The sequence below is a fragment of the Zootoca vivipara genome, chromosome 16 (genome assembly GCF_965207765.1).
Source record: "Zootoca vivipara chromosome 16, rZooViv2.hap1.1, whole genome shotgun sequence".
In the NCBI taxonomy this organism is placed as follows: domain Eukaryota; kingdom Metazoa; phylum Chordata; class Lepidosauria; order Squamata; family Lacertidae; genus Zootoca; species Zootoca vivipara.
The window spans coordinates 24,662,561-24,674,569 of record NC_142599.1 but is presented as its reverse complement, the minus strand read 5'-3'; the positions used below and the strand labels follow the sequence as shown (position 1 = coordinate 24,674,569).

Below are 12,009 nucleotides of genomic sequence, written 5' to 3'. Positions count from 1 at the left end.
CTGGATTCCTGAAAGACACTGTTGTTCCTCACACAGGGTGTGGGTACACGGTGGTGGGTGTGAATTTGCCCAACTTCTCCTCCCAAGGGAAGGCGTGCATAGGAGTTCGCCTGCCCTCCCACACAAAATCATTGTGCCTCTTCCCTCCCTGTGGAGTTAGCCCTCAGGGATAACTAAAAGGGATGCCACATCAAAGCAGGTGGGGCTGGCTGGCACAACACTACAATAGCATCCTCCCAACAGCAGTGCCACTGTGACCTGCCAGAACAGTGTGGTGAGGAAAGAGGTTTGGTGCTGTGCAAGCACCAATTGGAGACAATCTCGCCCAGTCTATTGCTCTTACAGAAATCAATTTGCTGTTCATACAACCCCACTTTCCATTTATATAGCTCGCTTATTTATTTATTTACTTATTTGTTTATTTATTTATTTATTTATAAAAGCTTCCTCTGCTGTTGGACCCATTGGTCATTTGCTGCAATGATACAAAATGGAAGCATCCTGTCTTTGTTGGTTGAAGGAATGGATAACATTAGAGAAAGGGCTTGAATTGAGATGGAAGATAGGGATAGAGTTGGTTCAATTTTGAGTTTAACACCCACTCTGAGGAGAATATCTATAGCTACAGGAAGGAGCCTTGTAGCTTAGACAGTGAGACCGTGTTGAGTGTCTTGGGAGAGTTTTATGCCAGGAGTTAGCAGGAGGGCTGACTTTGAGCCAGGAGAAGTATCGTAGAAGCTGTGTGGATACAGCCTACATGGGGCTCATTCCAGTCAGGAGGGAGGAGATTTTCTAGAAAGAGAAGATTCCCAAGCCAGTTAAGAGGGGTATGCTGATCCCCTGGGTCTGTTATACTATTTGAAGTAACTAAGAGTGTGTAAACACAGTCAGTAACATTGGAAGATAAGGACATATCAAGAACGGCACACAGGAATCTCTTAAACAAAATTGTATTAATTTGGAATTTGTTATAATTTTTATAATTGGGTTAAAATCTGGAAAACAAATAAAAATAAGAGATGAAGAAGTTCCAACAAAAGAGGAGTGGACTTGAAAACTATATGGACTATACGGAGACGGCGAAAATAAGAGACCAAAAGGACGAAATATTTGTGGAGGAGATCCTTTTCAGACTATCTGAGAAAATATTATAGTCAAATGAAAACACAGGCAGGACTGGAAATATAAGCAAAGGAAGGAGAATGGTAAAGGAATCTAATGTTGGATATTTGTTATAGAAATGAGTATTACATTTAGTAGATAAAGGATTTGAACAGAAACATCATGGAAGTAAGGATGAGGAGTCAAAATGTTGAGGGAATATTGTATTGAAACTGAATTGAATTTGTTAAATTGTATGAAACTTAATAAAAATATGTAAAATAAAGAGAACAAGATGCTGCATGAAGTGAGCCAATGGCTTGATCCAGGAGGGCTTTGCTTATGTATTTATAGAGCCCATGGTCATCTTAATAAATTAAACTGAGTAGAACCTTTGATCAGAGTTTTTACTTCAGGATTGGCACAATGAGGAAAGATATTTCCCTCCACAGAAGGGGAAGACTTCCATAGGAAGACAAAGAATTTATTTATATAAACCTTTAAAAAACTGTATTACATTCTGCAAACATTTCTGTGTGCTCGGAAATTCAATTGACCGCAAACCAGCCATAGCCATTATTCCATGGAATCCATCTTGTACATGAAACCATGTCACTGGCACACCATTGTCCTCTAGCCTCTTCTTGTACAACAGCCCATCGTCCCGGAGAACATCATACTCACAGGTTAGAATGAAAGTCTCCGGGAGCTGGCGGATTATGTCGTCCTCTGCTAGAAGGGGGGAAAACATTGTCTCTTCAGCTCTTTTAACTTGCTCATAAAGTTCTTCTGAAAATGGAGCAGGAGCTTTAGGGACATAGCCCCTGGCCTTGAATTCTTCTGGAATGTTATCAGCACTGATCCATTTTTTGTATTTCTCTCTCAAAACAGGAGGGACATGGGCACCTTTCAGAATTCCATCCACATTGATTTTCTTGCCAGTGAGATATGTCAAACCGAATTTAACACCTCGTTTCCTGAACAAGGGAGGTACTGTGTGGTTTTGCTGATAGGAGGGCAAATCGAAGTCCACTGTTTGTAGGAATGGGTAGACGAGGACCTGAGCTCGCACTCTTGGGAGGTCCTCTCTGGTCACCAGTTCTTGGCAAACAGCTGCAGCAAAAGTGCCTCCGCTACTCTCCCCAACAATGGCAATGCAGTTGGGGTCCACTCCATATTCCTTGGCATTCTTCAGAAAGTGTATTGCAGCAGTTAAACAGTCCTGTACAGGGACTGGATAGGGATGCTCAGGAGCTAAACGAAATCTAATGAAAAAACAAGATATCATCAACATTTGACATCATACTTGGGGCTGGGTACCCCTAAGTTGATTGGCATTGCCATTCAAATGGTTATGTGCTCCACGTCATGTGATCATTTATGCAATATGGGACTTACAGGGTGTGTGTGTGCAATATTGACTCAGGTTGGTGCCCCTGCCTTCACGCAAGCAAAACAAATTCCAGTCAGGCAGATGCCACTCAAGGAGGGTGCAAAAGAGGGGCAATGGTGCAGGGGAGGGGTCTGGGGGAGTTCAGAGGGAGAACTGAAGAGGCCTGGAGTGGAGCATTCATCCCCAGGGCCTGAGGTTTTCCATGATAATATATTGCTAGTTCAGCACCCCGTTCTCAGTGGCCACTGGTCAATCATTGAAGAAACTCACAATCAGGACATGAATACAGTCGTACTCTTCCCTCCCGCAGTTTCCAGCCATTGACATTCTGAAGGACACTGCCTCCGACTGCAGAGGCAGGCTAGTAGCCACTGGCAGTCTTATACAGTACTGTGTGCACTTGTTTGATCCTCTTTTAAAACTACCCAAGTTGGAGGCCATTACTGCTGCCTGAGGGAGCAAGTTCCACAGCTTAACTGTGTACTGCAGGAAGAAGTACTCTCTTTTATGTGACTCTTCCAGCATTCAGCTTTTTCTGGGCATGTGGGAGGGTTAGAAACTGAAGGGAAATACTCTTTCTTCTGCTCCAACGAGCGTGAAGATACTTACTCAACACACATAACCACTGAATCAGTTCCGTGGGCAAGCGAATGGCAGATCCTTGCAGACGTTCCTGGAAAAAAGCACGCAACCTTCAACGAGTCTCCTTTGGCACCAACTAAGTTGAACTGAACCCTTTATAAACGGGGCATCACTCGTTGAAAACCGTTATGTAAATTTTGTTCCCTCCTGATCAGCAGCTTCAGTGGGTAAAACTCAGAATAGTACCAAAACATCCATACTTTTAAAGCAAGGTGTGCTAGGAAGAACAAAGACTGGGATCCATTTTGGACTGGCTAGCTGAAGGCTGGCTGAGAAAATGCCTTTGACTCCAGAGCTGCCCAGCTGTGGGAACAGTATAGCCCTGCTTGAGATGCCCATGGACTCCCTCCATGCAGAATGAACGTGTAAATATATGAATAAATCAGAACAGGACCAAACAAACCTCAGACCACATTTTTGGGCTTCTTTCAAATTAATTCTGAACACCTCGGGAAGACCTTTCAAGCACAAATACCTTCTTTGGCATTTTTCATTAAACTTGACATTAGGAATTAATACAGAACCGGTCACCTCTGCAACAGGAAGCCTCAGCTCTGTTTTCCTACCACACAATCCCTTCCTGCCATGTTAAGCTGCCTACAGTTCAGAAACTTCAGCTGCTGCAGAATTCAGCAGCCAGGTTGCCCACCGTGGTCTGAGCATATAATGCCAATCCTGGCGTGATTGCATTGACTGCCAGTTTGTTTCCGGGCCCAAGCCCAGAACTGTTGTGGCTCCCCGTTTGTGGAATGCTCTCCCCCGGGAGACTCACCTGGCGCCTTCTTTTCACATCTTCAGGTGCCTTTGGCACAATTCAAAGTGTTGGTGCTGACCTTTAAAGCCCTAAACCAGGCACCCCCCAAACTGTGGCCCTCCAGATTTTTTGGCCTACAACTCCCAAGATCCCTAGCTAACAGGACCAGTGGTCGGGGAAGATGGGAATTGTAGTCCAAAACATCTGGAGGGCCGAAGTTTGGGGATGCCTGCCCTAAATGGCCTCAGTCCACTATACCTGAAGGAGCGTCTCCCCCCCCCAATCGTTCTGCCCGGACACTGAGGTCCAGTGCCGAGGGCCTTCTGGCGGTTCCCTCGCTGCGAGAAGCCAAGTTACAGGGAACCAGGCAGAGGGCCTTCTTGGTAGTGGCACCAGCCCTGTGGAACGCCCTCCCACCAGATGTCAAAGAGAAAAACAAATACCATACTTTTAGAGGACATCTGAAGGCAGCCCTGTTTAGGGAAGCTTTTAATGTTTAACCAGATGGGCGGGGTATAAATAATTTATTATTATTATTATTAACAATAGACAGCCTTTTAAACTGTGTGTAGGCACAGGTTATTGATATTGTTTGTCGTTATTTGTTATAGATTTGGGGGGTGTCAGGGTTGCTGGTGGCTACCCTCGAGTAACGACGCTCCACACCGTCGTGTCTTTGAGACTTTTATTGGTGCATACTTATTTACAGTGCAAGAGATAAGAGAAACATGACTGTTCAGTCTTTATCAGAATCTCGCAATGGCGCTTTCCGGCTACGTGCCCAGCAAAGTAGTTTGGGGACCCCTTGCTCCTACGGGAGCTGGCACGCCTCAAATCAGGTGTTGGGGGGAAAGGGCGCCTGTCCGATGCTCCGCCGCTGGCCATTTCCTGTATAGGAGCTCTAGGCTGCAGTCGCGGCTTTTGGATGCTGCCGGAGCCCTGTACCGACCTGCTCACTTCCTCCTGCCCTTCACTGGACCCGCTGCTGGGGCTCTGACTGGTTGAGGAGCTGGACTTTATGATGGGGGGGGCTGTCCTCTGTAACTCTGCCCCCTTACAGGGGGAGACCCACCTAAACCTTAGAAATTAATAAGTGGTAGGACCCAGGTGGCGCTGTGGGCTAAACCACTGAGCCTAGGGCTTGCTGATCAGAAGGTCGGCGGTTCGAATCCCTGTGACGGGGTGAGCTCCCGTTGCTTGGTCCCAGCTCCTGCCAACCTGGCAGTTGCAAAGCGCATCAAAATGCAAGTAGATAAATAGGAACCGCTGTAGCGGGAAGGTAAACGGCGTTTCCATGTGCTGCTCTGGTTTGCCAGAAGCGGCTTTGTCATGCTGGCCACACGACCTGGAAGCTATACGCCGGCTCCCTCGGCCAATAATGCGAGATGAGCGCGCAACCCCAGAGTCGGTCACGACTGGACCTAATGGTCAGGGGTCCCTTTACCTTTACCTAGGATTTTGATGGAGTGGCCCTCATAGTCAACAAAAGAGTGGCAAAAGCTGTAATGGGATGCAATCTCAAAAATGACAGAATGATCTCGATACGAATCCAAGGCAGACCTTTTAACATCACAGTAATCCAAGTTTATGCACCAACTACCGGTGCTGAAGAAAGTGAAATTGACCAGTTCTATGAAGACTTACAACACCTTCTAGAAATGACACCAAAGAAGGACGTTCTTCTCATTACAGGGGATTGGAATGCTAAAGTAGGGGACCAAGAGATAAAAGGAACAACTGGCAAGTTTGGCCTTGGAGTTCAAAATGAAGCAGGGCAAAGGCTAATAGAGTTCTGTCAAGAGAACAAGCTGGTCATCACAAACACTCTTTTCCAACAACACAAGAGACGACTCTACACATGGATATCACCAAATGGGCAGCATCGAAATCAGATTGATTATATTCTCTGCAGCCAAAGATGGAGAAGCTCTATACGGTCAGCAAAAACAAGACCTGGAGCTGACTGTAACTCAGATCATCAGCTTCTTATAGCAAAATTCCAGCTTAAACTGAAGAAAGTAGGAAAAACCACTGGGCCAGTAAGATACAATCTAAATCAAATCCCTTATGAATACACAGTGGAAGTGAGGAACAGGTTTAAGGATTTAGATTTGGTGGACAGAATGCCGGAAGAACTATGGATGGAGGCTCGTAACATTATACAGGAGGCAGCAACGAAAACCATCCCAAGGAAAAGGAAATGCAAGAAAGCAAAATGGCTGTCCAACGAGGCCTTACAAATAGCGGAGGAGAGGAGGCAAGCAAAATGCAAGGGAGATAGGGAAAGATACAGGAAACTGAATGCAGATTTCCAAAAAATAGCAAGGAGAGACAAGAGGGTCTTCTTAAATGAGCAATGCAAAGAAATAGAGGAAAACAATAGAATGGGGAAAACCAGAGATCTGTTCAAGAAAATTGGAGATATGAAAGGAACATTTCGTACAAAGATTACCATAATAAAGGACAAAAGTGGTAAAGACATCAAGAAGAGGTGGCAAGAATACACAGAGGAATTATACCAGAAAGATATGGAGGTCTCGTACACCTCAGGTAGTGTGGTTGCTGACCTTGAGCCAGACATCTTGGAGAGTGAAGTCAAATGGGCCTTAGAAAGCATTGCTAATAACAAGGCCAGTGGAAGTGATGATATTCCAGTTGAACTATTTAAAATTTTAAAAGATGATGCTGTTAAGGTGCTACACCCAATATGCCAGCAAGTTTGGAAAACTCAGCAATGGCCAGAGGATTGGAGAAGATCAGTCTACATCCCAATTCCAAAGAAGGGGAGTGCCAAAGAATGCTCCAACTACCGCACAATTGCGCTCATTTCACACGCTAGCAAGGTTATGCTTAAAATTCTACAAGGCAGGCTTAGGCAGTATGTGGACCGAGAACTCCCAGAAGTGCAAGCTGGATTTCGAAGGGGCAGAGGAACCAGAGACCAAATAGCAAACATGCGCTGGATTATGGAGAAAGCTAGAGAGTTCCAGAAAAACGTCTACTTCTGCTTCATTGACTATGCAAAAGCCTTTGACTGTGTCAACCACAGCAAACTATGGCAAGTTCTTAAAGAAATGGGAGTGCCTGATCACCTCATCTGTCTCCTGAGAAATCTCTATGTGGGACAAGAAGCTACAGTTAGAACTGGATATGGAACAACTGATTGGTTCAAAATTGGGAAAGGAGTACGACAAGGTTGTATATTGTCTCCCTGCTTATTTAACTTATATGCAGAATTCATCATGCGAAAGGCTGGACTAGATGAATCCCAAGCCGGAATTAAGATTGCCGGAAGAAATATCAACAACCTCAGATATGCAGATGACACAACCTTGATGGCAGAAACTGAGGAGGAATTAAAGAACCTTTTAATGAGGGTGAAAGAGGAGAGCGCAAAATATGGTCTGAAGCTCAACATCAAAAAAACCAAGATCATGGCCACTGGTCCCATCACCTCCTGGCAAATAGAAGGGGAAGAAATGGAGGCAGTGAGAGATTTTACTTTCTTGGGCTCCTTGATCACTGCAGATGGTGACAGCAGTCACGAAATTAAAAGACGCCTGCTTCTTGGGAGAAAAGCAATGACAAACCTAGACAGCATCTTAAAAAGCAGAGACATCACCTTGCCGACAAAGGTCCGTATAGTTAAAGCTATGGTTTTCCCAGTAGTGATGTATGGAAGTGAGAGCTGGACCATCAAGAAGGCTGATCGCCGAAGAATTGATGCTTTTGAATTATGGTGCTGGAGGAGACTCTTGAGAGTCCCATGGACTGCAAGAAGATCAAACCTATCCATTCTTAAAGAAATCAGCCCTGAGTGCTCACTGGAAGGACAGATCGTGAAGCTGAGGCTCCAATACTTTGGCCACCTCATGAGAAGAGAAGAATCCTTGGAAAAGACCTTGATGTTGGGAAAGATGGAGGGCACTAGGAGAAGAGGACGACAGAGGACGAGATGGTTGGACAGTGTTCTCGAAGCTACGAACATGAGTTTGACCAAACTGCGGGAGGCAGTGCAAGACAGGAGTGCCTGGCGTGCTATGGTCCATGGGGTCACGAAGAGTCGGACACGACTAAACGACTAAACAACAACAACAAACAACAACAAGGATTTTGATTATTATTTGGAGCAGGCATAGGCAAACTCTGGCCCTCCAGATGTTTGGGACTACAGTTCCCATCCTCCCTGACCACAGGTCCTGTGAGCTAGGGATGATGGGAATTGTAGTCCCAAACATCTGGAGGGCCGTAGTTTGCCTATGCCTGATTTGGAGTATTGAAGGGAAGCTTGGAGTCCAGTAAAAAAAAAAACACTTTCCAAGTCAGTGCCTCACTTGGATAGACGCCTTAACATGACAAAAGGGGTTGATGGCGCCTATGAGAGGAAATCTTGGGCCTGAGCAGAAAGAGGTTGTCAGACTCATGGCAATGGGGGGGGGCATGTTTGAGGTTTCAGGGAAAGAGTGTCTTTAGAGCAGTGTTTCCCCCCAAGCTTGGGTCTCCAACTTTTCTTGTACAGTGGTGCCTTGCTAGACGAAATTAATTCGTTCCACAGGTCTTTTCTTATAGCGAAAATTTCGTCTAGCGAATCCCATAGGAATGCATTGAATTTTTTTTTTGCCCATAGGAACGCATTAATTGAATTTCAATGCATTCCTATGGGAAACCGCGATTCGCTAGACGAATTTTTCGTAAAACGCATTCGTCTAGCGAGGCAAGCTACGCTCGAAAAATCCTTTCGTTAAGCGGAAATTTCATTGAGCAGGGCATTCGTTAAGCGAGGCACCACTGTACTACAATTCTCATCATCCCGTTTATTTAGAAAATAATTGTAAGATTGTAGATGAGGATTAGTTGAGTTATTATTGTATATTAAGATCTAGTTGCATTATTGTACTGAATATCAAGAATTAATTAGAACAGAGTTGTATTTCAAGATAGTAATAAGAGATTTATTATGTTACAAGTCAATTAGAATTCAGATAATTATTTAATTAATTATTATTCAATTATTATTAATTAATTATTAAAAAGTTTGGAATTAAGATATGGAAGTACTAATGAAGCAATATAATGAAATGCAGCAGGGAAGGATTGGAGGAAGTCAACAATGATAGATTTTAAGATAGAAGATTGCTTTGATATTCTTTATTGTAGTGTGTGTAATTTGTTTGCTATCATGTTTTTGTGTTTTTTTTTTGTCTTTGGTTTGTCTTATTTTATAAAATTTTTACACACACACACACACACACACACACACAATTCTCATCATCCCATACCACTGGTTTGGCAGAGAGTGGAGGTGATACCCAACTTATGTAAAAGTATTAATAAAGATAAAAATAAAAATCCAGAGGCAGCACAAACCACCCACACCCCTCCATAGCAAACATTTCATGACCTTCACACTAAAGTGCCACCCCAAATTCTCCACAAACAATAGAGTGAACCATTTCAAAAACATTTCAAAGAACTTACGGATGCTTGCAAATAGTCCAACCCCTCCGTGAAGAAAGATGATTCCTTTCCTGTTCCCAGCAGGTGATGTCTTGGGCCAGTACACCCTCACGGGCACCCCATCAAAAACCAGATCCCTTATGATCAGTTTTGGGTCCTTCATTTTTGGAATGAATAGGCATATGGCCCTGATTATGGAATATCTATGGCAGATGCCCAGTTTTTCCAGAATTCCTGCCTGTTAGCATATTAAATCAGCATTAGATATTTTACCACTTTTTCAAAAAAATACAATAAAAATTGCATATATGTATTGCCTGTGTAACAGAAACCGTGCGTGGGAGACGACTACACTGTTTTATCCTTTCCTTCCTCTAGGGATGGAAAATTATTCTCCCTGAGCAGCACAGAAGTGAAGCCCCTACCCCACTCCCCTTTCCTAGTATGCTTTTTGTTATTTTAAACGTTAAGATAAAACAGAAATTGGGGGTATTCAGTGCTAGTACTACTCAGAATAAATACATTGGAGTGGATAAGAACCTAAGCAGAGCCTGGTGGATTAGGATGATGGTCCATCCATAGAGAAAGGTGACCAGCACACCTTCAAAGCAATGATACTAGCAGGAAAGGCAACAATAGCTTTAAGTTGGAAAGATAGAGAAAAATGGACAGTAGAGGTATCGACTAATTATTTGTATGAATTTATTCAGTCAGACATTGTGGCAGTAACGTCACAGGAAATAGCATGGAGGGCCAAGTCTACTATTATAAGGACCAGATGGAACCCCTATCTTTAATGGATAACAACTACTGGATCAGAAGACATTCAGTGGAAATTAAAGACATTGTACCCATGGCTGAGGACAACCGTTTGAACCCTTCCAATGGATTATGGGTGGGGGAAGGGGTAGGAAGGGAAGGGAAAGGAAAGGAAAGGAAAAATGGTACGGGAAATTAAAAATTGGAAGGAGAGAATATAATGTATGTAAAAAATTCTCGTGTTGTTGTTTAGTCGTTTAGTCGTGTCTGACTCTTCGTGACCCCATGGACCATAGCACGCCAGGCACTCCTGTCTTCCACTGCCTCCCGCAGTTTGGTCAAAAATTCTCGTACTTTAATAAAAATCTTTATTATTAAAAAAGGGGGGCAGGAGGATGATGGCCCATCTAGTCCAGTATCTCACAGTGGCCAACCAGGTGCCCCAATGGGAAACCCACAAACAGGACCCAAGCACAGGAGCCCTCTCCCCTCCCGTGTTTCCCAGCAACTGGTGTTCAGAAGCATTGCTCCCTCCATCTCTAGAGCCAGAGCATAGCCACGGGGGCTAATAAGCATCCATAGATATCTCCTCCATGAATTTATCTTTTTCTCGTTGGAAGCTATTCAACTTGGGAGCCATCACTGCCTCTTGTGAAAGTGACTTCCATGGCTTGAATATGTTCGGTGTGAAGAAGTGCTTTCTTCTATCTTCCAACATTCAGCTTCATTGGGTTGTCTACAAGTTCTAGTGTCATGAGAGAGGGAGGAAAACCTTTCTCTCTCTATTTTCTTCATAATCTTACTTGCCTCTTACTTGCCTTTTCTCTAAACTAGAACATTTCAAATGTTGCTGCCCTTTTTATAGAGGTGTCGCTTTATCCCTGTGATATATGTAAAATAAACTTACCAGTACAAATCCATATCCCACTAAGAAATTGAAAGGTATCAATGCTACAGGACGGCTAATTCCTCGGGGCAGGTGGGTCCTGGCAAGATTATAATAAATTCCCCACACCAACAGCAAGAGATGAATGAAGATGGTCAGATATAATATCAGCATCCACAGAGTTCCACCAAATGCCATTTCCCTTAAACTCAGAGGCACAGAGACAAGGACTTCGCCATAGCCAATGCTGGTGGCTTTTGTACAAGAACAGTCGATGTCATGTGCAATAGAACATCATCGGCCAACCCACTTACCTCTCAACTGAGAAGAAAACATATAGTTTAAGTAAAAGGTTTAAAGAGCTAAGTAACTGTAGACTTGCTTAGAAGCTTATCTTTAGAATGTCTCATGGTTAGAATGCCTGAAAACAGGTTGGCTGACAGTTGAAATGTGGTTCATCTGCATGCTTCACAAATATAGAGCTTGCTTACGCCTAAGGGTTGTTGGTGTGTGGCTTTATTCCTTGAGTAAAAGCATAGGCACACAGACCAAATAAGGAGGAAAGAAATTATGAGGAATGGTCATTAAATTCAGAGTAATGGGAGATGTCAACAAAGGCAGAGATTTTAGTATTTTAGTATTTTAATTGGGCGGACATGATAGGCTGCAAACCCTGCATGTACCCAGCCAATGGGGAAACAGGGGAGGGAACCTGCGCTCGGGTATAGGGGATATAACCTTTGTCGGTCTTACTATTTTTGGGTGTGCCTGCTTTTGGACCCCCGATCTTGCAAGGACGTTATTTTGTAATCGATAAATTCTCTGCTGCTTCACCCCCTCCTGTCTTTACTATGAGGGAAGGAGTCCCTTACCTCTTTGTAAATGCTCGATTTACCCATGAGAAGAAGGAAAAACTCAGTTGACACAGAAAGGAGCATTACTTATCCATGTGTAGCATAAGTGGGTGAATGAGAAGTCCCTGCCTCAAAACACTGGGCCCTGTCAGAGAAGAAGCCA

At 43.9% G+C, this 12,009-nt stretch overlaps 1 protein-coding gene across 2 annotated transcripts; it reads right to left on the bottom strand.

Annotated features, from left to right (window-relative positions):
* Positions 1–1,585: 1,585 nt before the first annotated feature.
* LOC118076209 (arylacetamide deacetylase-like 3) lies at positions 1,586–11,190 on the bottom strand. Of its 2 annotated transcripts, XM_035098834.3 has the most exons (4): positions 11,014–11,190; positions 9,369–9,585; positions 3,104–3,167; positions 1,586–2,366 (listed from the first exon to the last, which is right to left on the bottom strand). In XM_035098834.3, exons 1-4 carry the CDS (start codon positions 11,188–11,190, stop codon positions 1,586–1,588), a joined length of 1,239 nt encoding a protein of 412 aa, XP_034954725.3. The 2 variants fall into 2 exon arrangements, with proteins under 2 accessions (XP_034954725.3, XP_088515722.1); XM_088659596.1 differs by lacking the exon at positions 11,014–11,190 and having other exon boundaries at positions 9,369–9,525.
* Positions 11,191–12,009: the final 819 nt, after the last annotated feature.